The 23176-nt window shown below is 37.1% G+C and overlaps 1 protein-coding gene across 1 annotated transcript in view; it reads right to left on the bottom strand.

The window, feature by feature from the left end:
- ANK3 (ankyrin 3) overlaps positions 1-23176 on the bottom strand; it is a gene marked incomplete at its 5' end in the record, with an annotated part of 287363 nt that overhangs the window by 164171 nt on the left and 100016 nt on the right. Inside the window, 5 exons of the mRNA XM_079711182.1 lie at positions 1133-1318; positions 6402-6500; positions 13955-14053; positions 14261-14359; positions 14863-14964. Coding sequence (XP_079567308.1) covers positions 1133-1318; positions 6402-6500; positions 13955-14053; positions 14261-14359; positions 14863-14964 — 585 coding nt within the window. The remainder of the gene's footprint in view (positions 1-1132; positions 1319-6401; positions 6501-13954; positions 14054-14260; positions 14360-14862; positions 14965-23176) is intronic.

Genomic DNA, 23176 nt, shown 5'->3' with positions numbered 1-23176 from the left:
CTTCCTTTCAAACACCAGGTTCAGCTGCAGAAAGCCCTGGTAATCAAACTACTATCTTCTCTGGCACATGCTACTTTGAGGGCAGGGGTATAAAGCAGGTATCTAGCCTACAGAAGGCAACGCAAAGAGGAAGGGAAAGAAATGAGGTAGCAGCACTAAGAAATGGGAAAATGATGATGCAGCTATAGATCATATGTACACGTATATATATATATATATACCTCTGTTGTTTTATTCACCACCATCTAGGTTAACACATTTGGAAGCAAAGAGGAGGAAAAAATGAACGGTTAGTTTGCTGTCGGTGATAATGGATGGCAGAAAGCTCATGACAGCTAAGTGACGGGGATGAAAGTTCTGATGGAAGCACAATAGGCACAGAAAGAAAGCTAGACTGAATGAAGGGCTACAGGATGGCCTATTCCAAATGCCACATTTCCTTCACTGAGACTCGCAAGTGTCTAGACCATGAGAGTTGTTGGCTGGGACCCTGGCTGCTGGCATGGTTTCCACAGCTGATCCATACTCAGTGCATTGCCTGCCGTCTTAGAGAGCAACCAAAGGTTTATTTTGTGCACACTGTGGCTAGCGTTTTGTAATTTTTCACCTTGATGTTTGAGCTGACGTGTTAACTACATTAAAAATATATGTTCAGGGCCTCCCTGGTGGCGCAGTGGTTGAGAGCCCGCCTGCCGATGCAGGGGACATGGGTTCGTGCCCCGGTCCGGGAAGATCCCACATGCCGCAAGAGCGGCTGGGCCCGTGAGCCATGGCCGCTGAGCCTGCGCATCCGGAGCCTGTGCTCCGCAACGGGAGAGGCCACAACAGGGAGAGGCCCGTGTACCGCAAAAAAAAAAAAAAAAAAAAAATATGTTCAAAGGGAGGACACCATTGGGTACGTTATCGATTGGTGTCTTTTGAGGTGGCCTCCTGTTAGCACACATAGGGTAGCACCCACAGTTCCCTCCCAGCTTTAGATGCCAAGGGCGGGGGATGTGCCTTCAGCTGGATGACTTGGGTGCTTGATTTTACTCCTTTCAGTGCAGTTAAGGGTTTGGAATAAGCTCCACCAGGCCTTCTTCACATGTGGGTGCCTCACATAGGATGCTGCGCGAGGGGCTCGTTTCCTCACCTTCGACTCCACATCTGCATTGTTGTCATTCTGCAGCAGCAGGGCGGCAGCTTTCGTGTCATCTTTCCGGGCAGCGATGTGAAGAGCTGGAAGACGCACTTTTCCTTTCGTGTCGTTTTCTAGCAGGAGTGACACTACTTGATCATGACCTTGTTGCAAAGCTACTGCCAACGGTGTGAAGCCATCCTGCGAAGAGACGGATGGGTCAAGACTGGTCCCTATGGATATTTTCTTCTTCATTAACAAATAAGAAGGTGACCGAGTGACCAAGTGTCGATTTTTGTTCAGGGTTATTAAAGCTGACACACTCAAGTAGACATATATGTGGAAAGAAATTTAAAACTACACATATACCAAAGCAGGAAATAATTTAAAACTTTGTAATAAGTTTATGGGTTTCTTTCTATGGAAAGAGTGGGTAAATTTCCAAAGTCCTACCTAAACAAGAAAAAAATGGCAGAATTTCAGTATCCATAAAATAATCTCAGTGGAAACAATTACCTCTCGGGTTAAATCCAGGCAAATTTTTCAAAGGAGTTCATTTAAATAAGCTGTAAACATTTCCACTGATAATTTAAAACTGTTTCATTCAGTACCTTGTTGCCTAGCATATCCTATCTGCTTCATCACTGTACCTTGTGGCCTAGCATATATCTGGTGCCCAATTAATATATGTGAATTAATGAACTATACTCACTGCTGTTTTAAGAAAGATATACATGAAAGACTCGTGGCTTCTCTGACCAATGAAAGAAGAGATCATACAAAGTGTGACTAAAGGCAATTCAGACATACACACACATCTATACATTGTGTCTTCCCAATGTATGGCCCTGGGACTTGACAAAGGGAAGACAGCTACAGATTTCACTGTGGTTAATTAATTTGTGGATAATCTGCTGACTGTAGAACACATAGCACAGAGCAGAACATCCCAGGACTGGCTCCCAAATTTTAATTCTGCAATGCTTTCATTATCACACACTCAAAAGAACATTTCAAAATTATTTTTACTAGACAATTGGCAAGTAAGTTACTTATTATTTTATTCGGGTCATGATATTTTACATCTGTAGTCCCCGTGGCACAAATCGAGGGCTGCTCTAATGGAAGAGTGCTTATAAGGGAGAAAGAAAAATCAGTTACTTGCATACTCATATCTTGTTGGTTTTCCTAAAAGACCACTTTCACCATTCTATTCCTTGCTGGAAAACACCTACCACTCCTACCACTTATTTGGCTGAATGCAAATCAGCACATTTATATTCAAGGATGTGTAAAATATTGGCCCCAAGCGCCTAAGTGACAGTATTGCCCAGGCTCTTCTCGTATAAATCATCTCCATTCTCCTTACTAACTGTGGACGTGCGGACTATCTCCACCCTGGCATCTAAACTCAGGCTATTTGCTGCACCCTGAAACGCCCTCCTTGTTCTACATACACAAATTCTATCTATGCTCCAAGCCTCAAGATCTGGCTGAAGTTCCACTTGTTGCTTTCAACTTTTCCAAGAAGACCCAAATGAGGAAGAGGATGAGCATTAACGCAACCAGAAGGACATTCCCTGCAACCATATGTAAGATAACAGAGAAAGGCTGGATACAACTTGGATGTCATCAAAATGATATCACAGGTTACACTTAAGGACATAAAGTTTAGAGTGTAATTTAATGTTATGGGAAAAGGAATCTACGTAACCATGTAAATATATGATCTCATTTTCATTAAGATAAATGTATGCATTGTGAACATGGACAAAAAATCTGGATGAATAAACAGAATGTTATCTCTAGGGAAAATTAACCATGGCTTTTTCTTCTTTTTCCTTTTTATTGTATTTTCTCATTTATTTAATATATTACTTTTGGAAAAAAAAGAGAAAAATACATTTAAAAAAATGGAATGGTGAAAGGAAAATTGTGTATTAAGAGTTAACATTGCATCTCACTTTTAAAACCTGAGCAAAACCTAAGGGGTAAAAATGACAGCTCACTTCTGTTCTGCAGGAAAATGAAATGGCTACATTTACACTGATAGGAATTTTTTAATCCACAGGGCCTATACATAAAGGAAACTACCTTGCACCAGAAAATCAACTGCAGCTGAGACATTAGCACTGATAAGAATGTGCTTCCTGCACAAACCAATTAAAGACACAAAGTACCAGCCCTAAGGTGTTAACAGCTAAAATTAGCAGCTCTAGATTTTGTTTCCAAACCAAGTTTAAACGGTTTGATTTGCTCTGTACAGTTATTCTTAAGAGAAAAATACAGGTCGAAAGGAAATGTGATAGGAGCTCCTTGAGAAACTTCACTGCCTTGTGGAGTGTCTGGCACATAATAGGTGCTTAATAATTACTTGTGCCACATAAGTGAACAAATAAATTTACCTCATGCGTCAAAATTTTGATTAGTGAAAGAAGGAAGATATCCATGGAGAAGAAGGAAGATATACATGGAAAAGATATAAATGTAGTATACAGTAATACAGGAAAGGTTTCTAAAACCACAACCATGCCAAAGACTTGATACATATAGACAAGGTACATATGGAAGAAAAAATGTATTGATGGATCTTGGCAATATCACATCATATAATAAATTAAAAATCCTATTAAAATTTTTCCATCTAAGGAACCCTTTCATTGCCCACTACTGTTCATTCTGTAAATACAGACTTCTGTATAAATGATACCAATATTATTGCAAATCGTAGTTAGAACATTGTGTGAATGAAACATCTTATTTCTTGCTGTTCTTTTTAGTCTCTAGTACTAATAATCCAAAAGAAGAGATAAAAATTCAGTCAAAGCTTCAAATAGCTCTAGATAATCAGATAGATGTTGTTTATATAGTGATGTACTAGCACTCTCATGAAGACATGGATGTGATTTGTTCTTAGAACATTCATTCATTCATTTATTTTTTAAAGCTACCAAAACCACCCCCCCAAAAACCTCTTGAAATTAATATAAAGGAGTAAAAAAAATCTATTTATCTGCATTATCTATCTATCTATCTATCTACATATCTCTATCTATATATCTCTCTATATATCTATCATCTACATATCTACATATATATCATCTACATATCTATCTATCTACCTACCTACATATCTATCTACATATCTATCTACCTATCTATGTACATATATATCTATCTACATATCTCTATCTACATATGTATCATCTACATATCTATCTATCTACCTATCTATCTAGATATCTATCGCCTACATATCTATCTACATTATCTATCTATCTATCTGTCTATCTACCTACCTACCTACCTACCTACCTATCTTCTTGCTAAAAGACTGAATTAGTTGTTTAAGGATATCATATAATATTTCTTTTTACTTGGTTGTAGTGCCTCTTTTGGGGCCTTGAAAGCTTAAAAAAAATTGGAGAACTCAGTGAGTTACTGATAATTAGCTGACAAGTTAACTCTAATCTATTAGCAGTTAATTGGGCTTATATTTGCTTCTAAAGGAGAGACACTTGATGCTCTGTCCATTGCAGCCTGAAAAAGAATACTACCTGTCCTTCACAGAAGAAAACAGTACTAAGGAATTGCTGTCATCAGGACATTTACATTATTTCGTATTTCCATCTAAAAATGCGAATGGGTTTTCTCTTCTACAACAACCGCTGCTGCCCATTCTCCCTGCAAAGCATGATGAGACCTGTGCTTCTTCGTACTTGAGGGACTCACTCAGGCTACTTCCTCCCAGTGTGAGGATGGGCCCTGCTCGACGTCTACAAATGTTGGTTCCTTTGTTATTTCTTACCAAGCTCTAAGGATATTATTGTTTAAAAATACATTCTCAAGATAAAAATCACCAAGAGAACTGAAGGGTATGAAGTGAAAAGTAAGGCTCCCTCCTAATTTTCAGAATAAACCATTGGTAACAATACACTACGGACATTTTCCTGTATCAGTACATAGAGTCTTGTCTCCTTGTTAATAGTGCAGAAGAACATTTTACTGTCTAAGTAGAGCAGTATTTATCCAATGACGTCCCTATTTGTCCTTCCTAGTTTTTAAAAAATTGTCATTAGTAATCATATTGTTGAGCTTCTTATATAATAACTATTTTTTGGCATTATCTTCTAATATATGTGACAGAAATTCTTTGAAGTGGAATTGCTATGTAAAAAGGTGCATACATACTAATTTTGATAGTTACTGCTTCTGCAAAAGTGTTGCAACCAATTGTCAACTTCACCAATAAGGTAGTTAAGTTCCAATTTTTTCTACCCCTTGAATTTCTTCCTCATCCCATGGGCAAAAGACTGGATCTCATTCTTTATCTGATTAATAAATTAATACTTCTTTGACTAAGAGGGAGGGTGAGGTATTTTAAACATTTATGGTCATTTGTATTTCTTTTTGTGTGAACTGCCTCTTCATTTACTTAGTGGTTTCCCCTGAAGGCATAATCTCAAAAACTGGGTGAGGTTACATGCAATCCCTGTATTGTCATCTTTCTTGTGCCATTCAGGAAATACTTCAGAATGAAAGTCAGAGGAGTGGTATTATGACAGGGATAACCCTACATCTGTTCTAATTCATTGTTTTGTTAAAAATAAAGAATACCCAAACATTGGTCCTTTATTATTAGCAATAGATTTTTAGTGATACACTTTACAAGGGATCACAATCTTCCATCCAGATTAGTTTAAAAAATAAACTGTATTACCTAAAACAGTACCAGTGACTTAAATAACTTTTTATTTTTAAATAACTCCTCTATTCCTGACTGCAAATGTTTTTTTTAAATACCACTTTTATCTAGTATTTAAAAATGTGTACTAGTTTTGTTTAGAAGTGTGAGTTTAATTAGTTTACTTTAGAAATATATAAATCCAATCATTATAATTATGCTAGCTTAAATTTGGAAAAAAAACAGATTTAAAACTTATGTTTTATCACAAAAATATTTCAAAACAGTGGCTGCCTTTGAGAGAAAATTGTAAGAAGCAGATAAGTGTTCTCAAGCAAATATGTAAATAGTAAATAAACAGCTCAGTTACAGGGTAGAGCCAGGCATTTAAGAGCAGAAAGCGTATCTATGCAGTGGAAGATTCTTGAAAGACTAGGAATAGAATTTTCTAATATATTTCATAAAAACTTCCGAGCCCACACATTAATATACAACTGCAATGAAATACCAGTGGGACAAATTCTCAATTTACAGCTTCAGGTTTATAAAATGCCCTATAAACATGTGAACTTACCCATGGAAAGAACCAAAGTGTCTTACCTCCGTGGCCAGGCTCTGGCTTGCACCATTGTCAAGGAGAAACTTGACAACTTCCAGGTGGTTCTCCTGGGCCGCCATATACAATGGTGTGAAACCATTCTGCAAAATAAGAATTAAAATGTTTGTGGCTTTTTAAAGCAAATCTATCTTTCCACTGTACTGATGATATTATATATTCCAGGAAATCTCACACATAATAATTTTAATAATACTTTAATATATTCATATTTATTAGAAAACCTAAGCACCATAATTTAAGCAGAATGTATAATTCACAATTATACTTCCTAATTCATAGTTTGAGTGTGGTTCATTGCTACTTAAGTATAATTCATACCAATATATCCACTTTAGATAAATATGTACATTCATTTAACCATCAACTACTTACTGAGTGTTTACCATGAGTAAAGGATTTTACTAGACGCCATGAGAATATGCAGAAAAATACATTTGGTCATTGTCCCAATGAATCTTTTTTTATCCCAAGCAATAATTATTTATCTTAAATAAAATATGTAATACTTTTACATAAAATTAAACACCTGAAATAGCTTCTACTTTGGAAAGAATTTATATTAATTTCATACAGCTTCAAACTTACCACAGATGGGGTGACTTAGAGCAAAGGAAAGAACACCAACTTGAAAAGGGTATATCTTCAATTTTAAAGTAGAATTCTATTAGTAGTCTACTTTTTATAAGTATCCTTCCTTGCATTTTTGGCAAAGACATGTTCAGAATACATACACACATGTTCATATATTATATATTCTATTGTGCATCTTTGTCTGAAATGTGCCCAACTGCCAAGGAACTTGGAAGCAAATGAATACATACATCTTAAGCTTCTTAGTAAAAATATGTTGCATATATGTTTGTTCTCTAAAACAATGTATTTCACATCTATGAAATACTGTAATATTTTTAAAAACTTATTGTAAGATATATACACCAAAACAGGTATTTTTCAAACTATAATAAATTCTCTTTGAATAAGATTTTCAGAATTCAGTCCTATTTAACTGAATGATCTGGAAATTTTGTTGTTTACACTATGCAATCTCAAAGAATAAATGTAAATACATTCTAAATTAAATGTTACCAAACATTACTCAAAACTTTGTGATTCAAAAGGTTTAGGTTAATTATTATAAGTATTAATTACTATATGATGAATAACATAATTCAGCCTCTGGTAACCTCACTTTTTTGGTTTATACCTCAGAATTAGGAAGTTAAAAATATTCTTGATAGAAGTATTATCACATAACAAATCTACCATAGCATATATACTTTATTCATCAGAGAGTTCCTCTATTCTACTTATTCTATTTTACACATAAATGTAATAAACTAGGTTATTTGGTTGCCAAACTCAAGATTAGAGACACCAAATTAGAGTCAGTAGAATATGACACGGTAGTCAAGCTTCTTCCTTTTAAATTATCTACCTAGTAACATCACTAAGTTCACTGCTGCTTTGTTCTGTTATGAAAGATTTTATCAATTTTAAACACGAAACATGGAAAAACTGCAACTCAATGTGTGTGTGTGTGTGTGTGTGTGTGTGTGTGTCTGCGTGGGTTTCATCTCTGTCACTCTTCCCAGAGCTATGAAGGAACCTGAAATCTGTTTAGGATACCCTTTATCATACTGCTATTTTCTCATTTTCTTATTTGACCGAAATGAAAGATTGTTTAATCCTTGGCTGATTTAAATATCTCTTAACCAAAAAAAAAGGAAAAATATTAAAAAGAAAAGAAAGGTGAAAACCAGTGTGGATTTTTATCACTCTATGAACTGAGTATATCTTTCCACATCACCCAAAATTTCCAGATGGAAGATTCAGATTTTAGGAGTAAAGTTCTTAAGGAAAAATTCCAAAATGGATGTCATTCTCTCGGACATAAATATCAAGTAGATAATATATGTCAGTGGATTCTCAACTTCAGGGCAGAGGTCTGCTGTAGTTCAAGTTACCTAAGAAACACTGGTTCACCTACAAATGCTTGGTTTCTAGCCCAGTGTACCTGCGCACTGTTCTGGAGGAAACCTGCCAGAACCAAACAAACATTTCATGACCCCTGAAGGAAACCCAAAACTAGGCACTGAGGTTTAGGAGATGCTGTTCTTACAGATCTGGAGCTTCCAAAGAGTGGTTCTTAAGAAATACAACTTTTAGATCACTCTGTGTGCCCTTTTCACAATGGCAGAGAGTGAAATGTGTACAACTGGAATTTCTCAGAAATAATACGTAGACACGGGTCACAGCAAGATGGGGTTCTGTAGTGAATAGTTTCCACAATAGCTTTTCCTCTTGTTTTTTGAGTGCTTGCCATTGTACCACTATTACCTGAAAGCTGGTCATTTTCCGAATGGTCACATTCTTTCATATTGTTTCATTTTTATATATTTTTATGGATATATAATTCACACACCAAAAAACTCACTCTTTCAAAGTGTAAAATTTAGTGGTTTTTTAAGTCTGTTCACAAAGTTGGGCAACCATCCCTACCATCTAACTCCAGAACATTCCATCACCTCATAAAGGAGCCCTGGACCATTAGTATTCATTCCTCATTTGCCCCTCCTCATGTCCTCTGGCAACCACTCATCTGCCTTCCATCTCGATGGATTGGTCTGTAGTAAAAATTTCATGTAAACGGAATCATCTAGTATATGGCATTGAATGGTCTCATTCTACTTCTGCTGACCATAGTGACACAATGGTTTTGGTGAGGCCTCCATAATGGAAATTTCAATTTTATACTGGGTATTTGAGTGTGTGTGTTTGTGTGTTTATTTTGGTCCCTTCCTTTGGCAGTATTGTTTCTGTTTTCTTTAGAGGAACTACATCTTCACGGATGTGTAGGTAGGACTTGTCTTGGTTGGACTTTGAAGTAAACTGGCCTGCCCTTCTTCAACCACAGGGTGGACACACGTGTGGCACGGCTCTGCTTGCTCTTCCATGTCTATTCTATGTCCTTCTCAATTCTCTTTTCTACCAAATCTCCCCTCCCCACCCTCGAATGGCCTGTAGAGACTGTATCAAAGGGCAACCTTACCCTTTAGCTTCTGATTAGGTTCTCTCACTCCGACTACCTAGTTTCCAAAGCTTTCTGAAAGCTTCTTTAGCCTTCTATTCTATGGGTTCCTCATATAATTCCAAATTGCTGAAGTTATTTGGATTAAAGCAATAGAAACTAACACTAATTAATACAAATTTCGTTTATTGGGAAAGGATCAACAAGGCGTGAGAACACATACACACTAGTTATGGTTCTAGGAAGATAATTATAAGCATCTTTTTGAAAGAGTGAATAACAAAATTTACCATTACTCTCTAGTGCAAAGAGGGTTAAGGCACAGTAATCCAGTGTAGATGACCTAGAGCTGTAATGATTTTTCATGAAATAGCACCTGGATTGGGAAGATGGTAATATTTCAGAAAGAATGTTATTTTTCTCCTAAGAGAAAAAAGTACATCACTGGTTTTATATTAATTTCCTAACTTAGGAAATTTCCAAAACAAAGAGCTGACCAAAAAGGAACATATGGGTGGCCCAATTTACATTTCCTTTTCTGTAGCAACAATACACTGAATTCTCAAAAGGCTCAAGACTGAGTATGCTTTTTGATGTCTGATTTTATCCAATATCTTCAGTACCTTCTGCTCTGAATATGCTGTGATTATAAATATTGTGGTGTTATCATAAGTATGCAAAGTTGCAGACTTATAGTTTTATAGACAGTACTGAGGCATGCTACCTAATACCCACTAAAATAAAACAAAATAAAATAAAATAAAAATGAAATGAAACAATATAAATAAGGGCTTAAATTTCATCCATGAAATTTTATCCACCCTTGTTTCCTCCAACCAAGCCTTTGTATATCATAAAGTGCTGTTATTAATTAAAATGTTAAGGGCATGGTGATATATTTGTACTGATTTACATATGCTACTAATTTTTGTGAAGCTTGTTTACATCAGAGGTGTGCTATTAGTTTAAAGGTCAGAAAGGCTCTATCTGGACCACACCCATTGTCTGACTTCATCAGGACCTGACCTCCCCCCACCCATAGGAAACATTAAAATACCCAGAAAGACAAAGGAAGCATTGGTTTAATTAAAGGGTCTTGTCTTTGTTAAAACCACTGTGAAAACCTGTCAATTTAGAATACTTTGAGAGTTAAAATATTATATGAAATAGACTTTGCTTCTTTATAAACATAGTTGGTACCTTATATTATAGAATAAAGACAGAGAAGGAGAAAAGTGTAAGGGATGCCATTTGACATGGCAGTTTGAGATTTTTCAAGAGCAAACACTGTTAATCATTGTACTTCGTATAAAGTATTAAGAACTTAGTAGAGTTAAGAAGTTAGGACTCGTAGTAGAGTTCTTTAAAATCACAGTTTAGTTATCTAACCCAATTTCTTTCTTAGGGTAGGTCTAAATGATTCCTGGAATGTTAAGTAATATAAGAAAGAGTTAACTAACTTATTAAGACCAAAGATCAAGGCAATGACAAAAATTATTACAAGAATATCCACAAATTCCTAGTTTATAGAGCCTCAGTTCATCAGAACTTGATATTGTCCCATGCCATTGTTATTTTCAAGGAGAATTTTTATATTTAAGGAAGGTGAGGGGCTCTCTTTACGCTGTTTCTTGTCGGCTATTAAATATTGTCTATAGGATAAAATTTCACTTAGATAGGGATACACTTTCTTGAATAATAATATTCCTGGGATGTTTTATGTTCTGCCACCAAATGGAATTTCACTGCATTTCATGTCATTATTGCTTGCTGTTCTTTAAAGTTCCTTTTGAAAAGTTGCTACCAGGAATTATCTTTGAAACGCCACTGGGCTGCATGGTGATCTCATTACTTATTCTGTCCACAGAACGATGCAGTTCAGAAAGCTTCTGGGGGCAGGTGTCCAGAGGAAAGGGGGGCAGGTTTTCTGTCAAGTGGGTGGCTGGGTATTCCAAGCACAGCTGCAAGGAACAGAGAACTTCACAGCCCACGTTCTCCTTCCGCATTTCATCATCAGGAGAGGATGTGTATACATTGAAATCAAATATGGTTAGGATTTTATTTCAACTACAGCTTCTCCCAGGGATTGCAGAGAACGTTTAAAACCACGCCTCCTCTGAACATTAGTCATGAATGTGCATAATGTTTAAAAGAAGGGAAGGTTAATTTTTCGAATAGGAAAATGAAAATGGACTGAAGAGTTTTCCCACTATCTCAGAGCTTAACATTAGCTATTTCCTAAGTGAGAAATTACAGGGGCATTTAAAAATAAGTGGTTGAAAACCATAATGCTCCCCTTGTGGTCAGCTGGTCTGTATTTCTCTTCAAGTACCATACTTGTCAATATTCAACTTTATATCACTCCTTTCTGGAAAAGCTTTATTACTGTAAGTGAGCTATCAAAGGGAATCAGCACAGGTGGCATAGACTATGTAACAAATGTCCAACCATAGGGAACTAGAGGTTAGACCAATTATACAAGAAATCATGTAGTTGGAAGTACAGTGCCGTTTCTTTTCCACGACACTTATTCAATGGCATCAGAGCTTTCATCGCTACAGTGGGAGTAACAAGGGAGAGAATCACTACAATTCTGTGGACCCATAAAATATAAGAGGCTCCTGTTATCCAAAGATAATCAGTATTGGAAAAGACTGAGGAAATCAAGTGCATTTAAAGTGGAGATCAAAAGGCCGCAGTAAATAATGAAAAAAAGTTAGATTGAGACTTCATCTTGAAAGAGAAAACCAGACCTTGTAAAAATGACTTTATATGATTTAACGAAAGGTAGGTTACAACTGCATTCATGTACAGGTTCTCAGAGTGAATGAAGACTAAACCAACTATGATTTTGGGGGCGAAAATGTATGATGTTCTTCCAACAAAATTATATGACGGCTTGACATCCTTCACTTTTTATTTTCAGAGCATAAGCAAAAAGATAGTCCTTTTGCAAAAACTACTTGGGAACCAAAGGCCTCACCTAATTTTTTTTCTTCATTTAATCTTTTGATTTTCAAATCATTCGAGTTTGAAACACTGTCAGGAAATCATCCAAATTCTTCACACAGTCTGGGCAACTACTGCCAGAAAGTCACGACACCACAGCAGTCCTCCAGCATCACTTTCCCTGACTTCATGAAATCCTACATCTTTTGCAAAACTTGCAGCTTTGTTCTACAGTTGGTTGTTGGTTCAAAATCTAATACCCTGAGGTAGATATTGACGAACGAGGATAGATGTCAGCCTTCAGCTGGAAGGAATGTTTGAGTAGGGGCCAGTTTTAACAATGGTCAGGTCCTTAAAGATGATCACACTAAGTGAAGTAAGTCAGAAAGAGAGAGACAAACACCATGTGATGTCACTTATATGCGGAATCTAAAATACGACACAAATGAACCTATCTATGAAACAGACTCTATGTCTGTGAGTCTGTTTTGTAGATAGGTTCATTTGTGTCGTATTTTAGATTCCGCATATAAGTGACATCACATGGTGTTTGTCTCTCTCTTTCTGACTTACTTCACTTAGTGTGATCAATACCCTGTGATAAACCATAATGGAAAAGAATGTGAAAAAGAATGTATATATATATATATATATATATATATATATATGTATAACTGAATCACTTTGCTGCACAGCAGAAATTAAAACACTGTAAATCAACTATACTTCAAAAAAATTTTTTTTAAATGGTCAGGTTCTAAGTGGATATGTGTACGTTATGATGATGTTTGCTCTTCTACACAAGCTCACATCTGTGGGGACATGAATAGTAATGAATAATTTGGATAATAAGGACCTATACTTTTAGAACAATAAAGTGAACTTAATTGTTTTAGACTCAAAGTCTGCCAAATGATAATCTATTAGTATTTTCCTTAGAACTTCATGGAAGATTCTGAGAGCTTGTAGGAGGATCTTCTGAATGAATTATCAGTGTATATTCATTACTAACAATCTGGAAATTTTAAACTTTGGGGATTTTAAAGTTTCTTCTGCTTGTTTTTTTCTTTTTAATCTGTTTCAGGGAACAACGATGATGCCTGAGTTAGTAAACAGGAATTAACTGGTGTCTTCCCTTTTTTAACTAGATAAAGCACCGATATATTCTGAACTTCTAAGGGCATTTCCTCTTTTATAGGCCTCCTCATTTCCTTTGTCTGTGAGTAAATACTGAGACTGGATCTGAGCTAACATCATAAAACAGAATAAGTCTCTACATTACGGAGGTCTTCTAATCATTTGTGTCTATGACTATTAGCCATACATACCAGTTTTACAGATGGATGCCTTTTAAAAACCTCTATGTCTCACACAAAGAGTACTGCAAATGAGGATATATATGAAATTGAATAATCCAGAATAATATGGTTATTCATGGGATATAGCTCTTAAGTATTATATTCTTAGAAGATACATAAACCAAGTAAGCACCTGACCCAGAACATTGTTTGTGAATCATTATAACAACATTTCTTGGCAGTAGAGCTGTAGGCTTACCTGGGATTGGGCATTGACATTGGCTCCATTTGTAACCAAGACCTTTACCACCTCTGCTTGCCCCGCCAAAGATGCTATATGCAACGCTGTGTTTCCTTTCTGTAAAACAAAAGGCAAGATACATGAGCTCACCCACCTTTCTCTCTACTTGCAACATTTTACAAAATATCAAATCCCTCTATAAGTTCCCCAAAGAGAACAAGGTTGACAGGTATCTCATGAGAAGCATGCCCAATTCTTATCGAGGGCTGAATTCTCACTGAATTGGGCAATTGATATAAAAAGCACGAAATGTGTGATACTGACCTTTGTAGCTGCATCCACGTTGGCTTCTCTCTGTAGCAGCTCAGAAACAACTTCTACATGGCCTTCTTTGGAAGCAAGATGGAGAGCATTCAACCCATTCTGATTAAGTGAAGGGAAAGCTTTACTCAGCAGGTTGAAAACAGAAGAGTAAACAGTCAACCAAGAACTCTGAATGAAGAGTTCCCACCAACGACCACTTGTATGTGTTTAGTGTAGGAACTTGAATTAGGAATAAAAGTACTCGTGGAAATTAGATAGGTTGTTCTGATGTCATTACGTACTAAATTTTAGGAATTAGTTATTAAAGGATACATATCTACATTTCTGAATGCTTCTCTAACAAAGCAGAGAATAACTTGATAATTCAAGCTGGTGACATTTAATAGAAAACACTGACAAAAAAGAGAAAGTCTTGGTAATATCTAATGAAAGATGTAAGGAATTTGAAGTCTGGATTTTTAAAATTTTATCTAAAAACTTAAATAACCATTGTAAAGCAATTATACTCCAATAAAGATGTTAAAAAATAAAAAAATAAAAAATAAAATAAAATAATAAATAAAATAAAAACTTAAATAACAACAATAATCACCACAACTAACCTGATTGCAAATGTTGATGTCGACTCCATTTTTTATGTAGTCAAGGGCCTTTTCTAAGTGTCCGGCTCGAGCTGCTCTTAAGTAACTTGCATTGGCATCCGACTGAATAAAAAAGAAAAAAACGTGCTGTTGATAAAAAGGAAACTAATATGCATGTTGCTAACTATCCAGAATTATTGTCCAAACTAAAAAGAAAGTAAAACTGAGATTTTTTCAATTGAACTATTTTATTTCTAACGTGAAAACACTAATAAAAGGTCTTCATAAAGTCACGAGGAAAAGAACAAATTCTTCCAAAGTTAGTTTCAAGTGTATAAAGTTACCCCTTCTGTGACGTCATAACTGATTCTGAACCGAAAGAGAAAATTTCCATGATGTGTAGGTACATTAAATCAACATACAATTTCATGAAAGTTAAGAAGAATCCTGTAACTTTCTGATAGTTACATTATTATAAACCTCACTGTTCTCTTTAATCAGAAATTTAATTATACAGATGTTGAACTATAAGGCTACACCTGAAACTCATATAACTAAAAAAAATAAATTTAACATCTACTCCATTCTTTTGTACCTCTCCAACTTTTCAATGAATAGCTTCACGAATACATTTAACGTCACACTAGTTTAACAGGAATTTGTGGGTAATGATGTTCTCTTCAATTTTCCTGCAGGACATAGCCATGTGTTGGAACATAGACTATCTGAAAAGCATTCATTTATAAATGTCTACACGGTTTGTGAAGCATACTTTCCATATATTTTCAAGCTAGCTAAATCCACAGGCTGCAGAAAACTTTATCAGAAGCATTAGCAGGTTCAAACAAAGAAATATATACACATTTTAAAACAACAGAAGCCAAGTCTGTAATTCATTCACTGAAAGCATACAACTCTGAACTACTGCTACACTCTAATACCTACAATTACACAGCTGAAATCATCTACTATTGAAATTTTTAATAGAAAGAAGGTGATGAGAAGAAAGACTGCGAAGTTGAGTCTGTACAATTTGTAAAGGAATCTTGTTCCATGTAAAACAATACAGAAGTAGATTTTCTTGAAAGGGCCACCCAAAACATCACTGGTTATAAATGCAATCATGCAGGGTATGGCTTAAAAGAGAAAAGTGTCTTCTTTCAGCCATTTGCCAACTACGTCCTTCAAACTCCCATTCACTTACCACCTCACCTGTAAAGGCTTCCCAGACCACCAGGCAGAGCTTAATTGCTCAGTGCTCCCAAGGCACTGATTTCATTGAGCCCTCTTGGTATTTATCACCCAGTATCATAGTTTTTGGTATACCTGTCCTTCTTCCTCCCTAAACTGTAAGCCCTTTAAGAACAAGCAGAGGCAGATTTAAGGGGTAGGCAACTGGAAAGCCACCAAGATGCCAATCTTTGAGGAATACTAAGTGAACCCTGGAAATGTACCTGAGATGAAGGAAATCCCATCCCTCAGAGGATCTTTGGTTCTGGTGCGGGTCAATTCAGCTGAGTTGACTTGCTCAAGACCTCAAAGAAAAAGGGCACTGTCTTCAGGGCCTCCTCCCTTCCCATGTACAGCAGTGTGCCTCTCTCTGAAGGAGTACTGCTTCTTCTAAACTAGGGCTTCTTAATCTCAGCACTATTGGCATTTTGATCCATATAATTCTCTGATATGGGGACAGTCCTGTTCAGTGTCTATGTTCACCAGTATTTCCAGCATCTACCAACCAGGTAGAATCTCCTGTTTGTGACAACCAAAAATGTCTTCATGTCTCCAAGTTTCCCGGGGTGAAGGGTAAAACCGCCCCTGTTGAGAACCATTGCTCTAAATAAATGGTAAACCAATTTGCTGAAAGATTGTAGGTTTCAAAAGTCTTAAATCTTTGGCTTGCCTGAGGCATTGCCATATGCCTTGACCTAGCACAAGGCAGTGACTATATGTATAACATCCATCTTTCTCTTTCCTCTATAGCTGGAAGCATCCCTGGCACACAGCAGGTGCCTATAAATGTTTTGTGAATGAATGAATCAACAAATAAGTAAATTATGTGGAAATAACTGATTATTTCCTAGAACAATACAGGAGGCTTTATTAACAACAACAACAGCAGTTACTTAAGTTACTATGATACAAAGCTGAACAGCAGAGAGCACAAACTGAGTCATGAGTTGGGTATCTGGGAACACATGTAAGTGCTGCTAAAGTAAAATTGGGATTTGAGTCAAGCATGCAGATCATTTAATCAGGGCAGAGAGTTAAGTAAGAGGAAGACAACAGATTTGGTTCAAATCAGACAAAGAACAAACCAAAGTTTCCAGAAATGTAAAGAAAAATAAAATTCAGTCTTTAAACAGCTTTGGTACTTGGAGAAGGTTAGTTTTTGTTTGGTTTGTAAGTTCAGTTAGAAATAAATTAGCTAAGCAAAGATGGGTCATTGTACCATAAAATACCATCTTCTTTGTGCCAGCTCAGTGACTTATCAGGGAATTTGCCCAGAAGGGCTCTGATGCTGTTCTGGAAACAAATGACATTAGTCTGCCTGGATATTTCAACAGCCAAAGATAATAACTGTGAGTTAAGTAAGCACCCCAAACCCTGACTCTGAGTACACAGAAACAGCAGCTAAAGAAGTTCAAAAAGAGGTGTCAGAATTCAAGGAAAGCCCCTGAATTGATTCCAGATCTGAAAAGGTTTGGCGTTGTTATATACTGTCATTTTTCTCCCACATTTTCTCAGAATTTTCCTACCAGAAATTCTAAAGCAAAACAAAATACAGACAATATAAACCAAATCTTCTAATTCAGTGGTTGCCTACCTATTTGGAGCTCAGATTCTTTTGAGACTAACAAAAGTTAACGAATAAATTCCTTTCCTTCAACAATTGCACATATATGCGTACACACTCCAAATTTGCATACATACTCCAAATCTGCATACACACATCAAATCTGCATACAAACATCAAACCTGCATACACACATCAAACATGCATATGCAAACACAACTTCCACGCTATTTCATACGGCTCAGGATTGCTAAGCCTGCTCACAGATTTAGGTTTAAGAACACCTGCTCTAATGATAAAGAATTCTCTGGTGGATACCCTCCCTATATCTATTTCAGCCAATAACCCTGGTATCAAATAATTCTCTGAGGTAGCTAATTTATCACCTGAGAACTTTAGGAAGAAGAAAAAGGACAAAGATTTATTTTCTTCATTTCTCCCGGCCCTCTGTTATGTGCAGACATGTCCAATACACCAATACATAATAATCAGCCACAGCTTGTACTTCAAAGAAGAAGTCTAGGGAGAGAAAGAGGAAAATGCAAAGAAAAAGCAGGAAGAGGGAAATGAAGACTGCCTTGAAGAAACATGACAACTTAGGAAATGCAATTATTACAGCCCACAGACAAAGAACCAAGATCTTCCTTGTAGTCTCAACCACCTGCAAGCCACGCAGCCACGTCTTCCTTCCACAAATATTTGTTGAACATCAATTTTGAACTAGTCATGCCAACATCTGGCTGTATGGTGGGGGACAAAACAGATGTGGTACCAATTAACACTCGCTGGCCTTCATCTCACCCTTACACTTTCCCAAACTGTGCTGCTTCATTGGCAGGATAAATAATGGAGTCTTCATTTTTTTCTTTTTTCAGATTCCGCCTGTAGTACCTATATACTGTTGTTTATTTCCTTAATGTTAAAAATATATACAATATTTTGTATTAGGCTTAATATCAATGTGTTGCATCTCTTAGCTATCATTCCATCAAGTAACTAGGGGTTACTCTTAACACAGGCTACAGCCTGTTTTTAATCTGGAACATTCTATCCAAACAATGTCTCTTTAAAGCCAATTGTAGACAAATTACTATGGAAGGAAATTAGGTCCCATGAGAGGCTGAGCGCTGTCACATGGAAAGTCATACTGAGGAGGCCATTGCCTACGGAGTTAGTTGGTACAAAATGAACATGAGTAAGTTGGTCATTATTTCATTTCCCCCCCAAGATGATGAAAATCTGAAGGAAGAACTTGGAAAATGAAAGTGTCTTTCGCCACTTTGATGTCTTGTCTACTTAGTAATTTTACTAGACAGGAAAGAAATATGAACCTTGTGTGTTTTTCAAGGAAAGTTTTTCAAGGCTAGAATCAAACATCATGATAAATTAACCTACTAACTCAGAATTTTCACCTGTACTGAATATTGGTATTATTCAGCAAAAAGCAGTGACTGGAAAAAAATAAGCATTTCTTGAGTGCCAACCTCAGGAATAACTAATACTTCATACCTCTGACTATGTGCTACATACTATTACAAGCACTTAGATAACTTAATTATATTATTGGCACTTGATTATATCATTAGTCACTTAATATAATATGTAATAATTGTATAAGTACTTATATTAACTTAGTCCTTATAATATTTCCATGAAGTAGTATAGTGGGGTCGAATCATGCTGCCCCCCCAAATTCATGTCTACTTAGAACTATAGAACATGACCTTATTTGGAAATAGATCATTTACAGACATAATTATTTAAGATGAGGTCATACTGGATTAGAATGGGCCCTAAATCCAATGACTGATGTCCTAATAACAAGAGAAGATATACAAATACAGAATCATGTTGTACACCTGAAACTAATATAGTGCTATATAGCAATTATATCTCAATTACAAAAAAAGAGGAGGAGGGCTTCCCTGGTGGTGCAGTGGTTGAGAGTCCGCCTGCCGATGCAGGGGACGCAGGTTCGTGCCCCGGTCCGGGAAGATCCCACATGCCGCGGAGCGGCTGGGCCCGTGAGCCATGGCCACTGAGCCTGCGCGTCCGGAGCCTGTGCTCCGCAACGGGAGAGGCCACAGCAGTGAGAGGACCGCGTACCGCAAAAAAAAAAAAAAAAAAAAAGAGGAGGAGGAGACACAGACACATAAGAGAAACCATGTTAAAATGGAGGAAGAGACTGGAGTATTGTTGCCTCGAGACAAGGTCTGCCAGAAGCCACCAGGAGCTGGAAAAGACAAGGAAGAATCATCCCCTATAGAGCCTTTGGAGGGAGTGTGGCACTGAGGACATCTTGATTCTGGACCTCTGGCCTCCAGAACTGTGAAAGATTGATTATCTATTTATTTGTTTAAAGATTTTTTTTTTTTTTTGCGGTATGCGGGCCTCTCACTGTTGTGGCCTCTCCCGTTGCGGAGCACAGGCTCCAGATGCGCAGGCTCAGTGGCCATGGCTCACGGGCCCAGCCGCTCTGCGGCATGTGGGATCTTCCCGGACTGGGGCACGAACCCGTGTCTCCTGCATCGGCAGGCGGACTCTCAACCACTGCGCCACCAGGGAAGCCCTATTTAAAGGTTTTTTTGATGTGGACCATTTTTAAAGTTTTTATTGAAGTTGTTACAATATTGTAACAATATTGCTTCTATTTAATGTTTTGGTTTTTTGGCTGCAAGGCATGTGGGATCTTAGCTTCCCGACCAGGGATAGAACCTGAACCCACTGCATTGGCAGGTGAAGTCTTAACCACTGGACCGCTAGGGAAGTCCGCTATTTATTTATGTGCTGTGTCCGGTGCAGGTTGCGGGATCTTAGTTCCCAAACCAGGGACTGAACCTGGGCCACAGCAGTGGAAGCGCCGAGTCCTAACCACTGGACTGCCAGGGAATTCTGAGAATACATTCCATTGTTTTAAGCCACTTAGTTTGTGATGGCTTGTTATGGAAGCCCTAAGAAACAAGTAAGCAAGTAAGCAAGTAAGCACTACTAGCTCCATTTTATAGATGAGGAAACCAGGCTATAGAATGAATGACTTTTGCAGAGACACACAGCTTGTGACTGGCAGGGAATACATTCAGAGAGTCTGACTCCAGAGTCTAGGCTGTTAATCACTACTTTAAAAAAGGGCTTAATAAACATTTGGTCAATAGTCTATGCCCAGTAACTCTTGGTTAATTAGTTCATTCATCTTCCATCAATCAATCCGTCCGTCCATCTGTTCATTCATCCATCGAATTAACTATCTAGGCCATACTTCAGGTACATTCTTGCTGGGGCACAATCCCTTCATTGAGTTCAAGGCTCAAGATCAGGCTAAGAGTAGCTCGCCAGAAGAAATGCAGACTGGCGACTCTGAGTACATAACAGAGCTTTGCTCCACTGACTCTGAACAGCAGGGAGCAGTCTCTGAGGCCTATTAATACCTGATCAACCAATTCTCCAATCCTTTTCCTACATCTCATCTTCCCAACTATCTGGGAACCATGTGAAGGGAAGATGACCCTTCCTGTAAGCTTCGGGTTCTTTTTTTCTACTGGTGTCCTTGTTCCCTGCCTACTAACATACTCAGGTGTTTCTTAAACCTAAAGCAAACAAACAAACAAACTACACACATACAATCAAAAAGCCCCTTTCCTTCTAGTCTTCTACCTAGCACCCATGTAAGGCATGTCTATTTCTCAGTGTGGTAGACTGGTGAATTGGTCTGTATCCCAACAACTCCACTTACTAGCAGTGCTACCTGTGGCAAGTATCTTAACATATGTGTTAAGTGTTAACATATGTGTTAAGCTTCAGTTTTCTCAGCTGTCAAATGGTGATAAACTAATCTACTATTAGAATGAAATTAGTTCATGTAGGGTAATTAACAGGGTGAGTGCATAGCAAGCACTCAATGAATGATTATTTTATTTTAAAATCATTCTGTGAATATCAAACGTTTTGAAGGATTGGTTTAGGTTAGTCTCACTGCTTCTATATCCTTAATACCATTGATAACTCATCTTTCAGTCCCTAGCAATATGGCGTCTCACACTAATCAATAAAGTCTCTGTATGCAATCACCAATGACCTTCCAGTCATCAAATCCCATTACTTAATTATAATTCTCTCCTATGAATGTTGAATCATTGGACATTGATCACCTTCTCCTTCTTCAACATCTTCCCTTTAGCTTCTCTCAACTCCTTGTTCACAACTTTGTGCTCTTCACTGCCTCAACCCATCACTGAAAAATGGGGCTTTTCCATTTTCAGATCTCACATTTCTTTCCTTCCTGTGCTCCTTCCCAAAGTGATTTCATCACTATCACGACTTCCACAATTCTTTTTACGCCTAACACTCTGTGTCTACATTGTGCCCATCTGTATCTATCCTAAAACGTTTCCATTTCCATGTCTCACAATTTCCTCACCTCAATAGCAATAACAAACATTTACTGAGAACACATTTCTATCACTGCAACTAAGTACTCATGGCAGAGATGTGAGTAATAAACTCCCTTGATCTCCTTATTTCGATTTAAAGGTCCCAAGATTATCCTAACCCCTCAGACATGCAACTTTGGTGTCAATCTTTTTTACTTTAATTCAGGTATAACTGACATATAACATTATATTAGTTTCAGGTGTACAATGACTTGATATTTGTATATATTGAGAATGATCACCGTAATAAGTTTAGTTAACATCCATCACTGTACATAGTTGTAATTTTTTTTTCTTGTGTTGAGAGGCGTAAATCTTTAACTACGTCTTCCTTCTTCATTCTTCCCCTCAAACCCTCCCAGAAAGTTACACACATGAATCCTATCAAATATTCTGTCACTGGGGGCTTTTACAGTTTCCATCTTCCTTTTAAAAAGTGCTTATCAGGGGCTTCCTTGGTGGCGCAGTGGTTGAGAGTCTGCCTGCCAATGCAGGGGACACAGGTTCGTGCCCCGGTCCGGGAGGATCCCACATGCCGCGGAGCGGCTGGGCCCATGAGCCACGGCCGCTGAGCCTGCGCGTCCGGAGCCTGTGCTCTGCAACGGGAGAGGCCACAACAGTGAGAAGCCCGCGTACCACCAAAAAAAAAAAAAAAAAAAGAATAACAAAATAAAAAGTGCTTATCAGAATGTGTATCATACATACAGAAGACTTCATAAAACATATATGAACAGTTTAAAGAAAAATTGTAAAAGCAATACCCACATACCTGGTCAGCTCAAGAATCAAAGTTACAAGCAGCTTTGTAGACCTCCAATGAGCCCTTCCTTGACTGGCTCTCCAAAGGCATCCTCTGTTCTAGTTAATCATTCTCATGACTTTCTTTATAGTTTTAACATCTACATAAACCTTGATAAGCCAAATATGATATAATTGGCTATCTTAGCACTCTCTATAAGTAGAATCATACATTATGATGTATATGATGTATACATTATGATGTATATGATGTATACATTATGATATATATATACATTATATATAATTATATATAATATACAGTATATATATATATACATACATTATATATATTTTTCTGTGACATGTTCCTTTT

Source organism: Hyperoodon ampullatus, assembly GCF_949752795.1.
Source record: "Hyperoodon ampullatus genome assembly, chromosome: 1".
Classification (NCBI taxonomy): domain Eukaryota; kingdom Metazoa; phylum Chordata; class Mammalia; order Artiodactyla; family Ziphiidae; genus Hyperoodon; species Hyperoodon ampullatus.
This window is presented reverse-complemented; position numbering and strand designations above follow the sequence as displayed.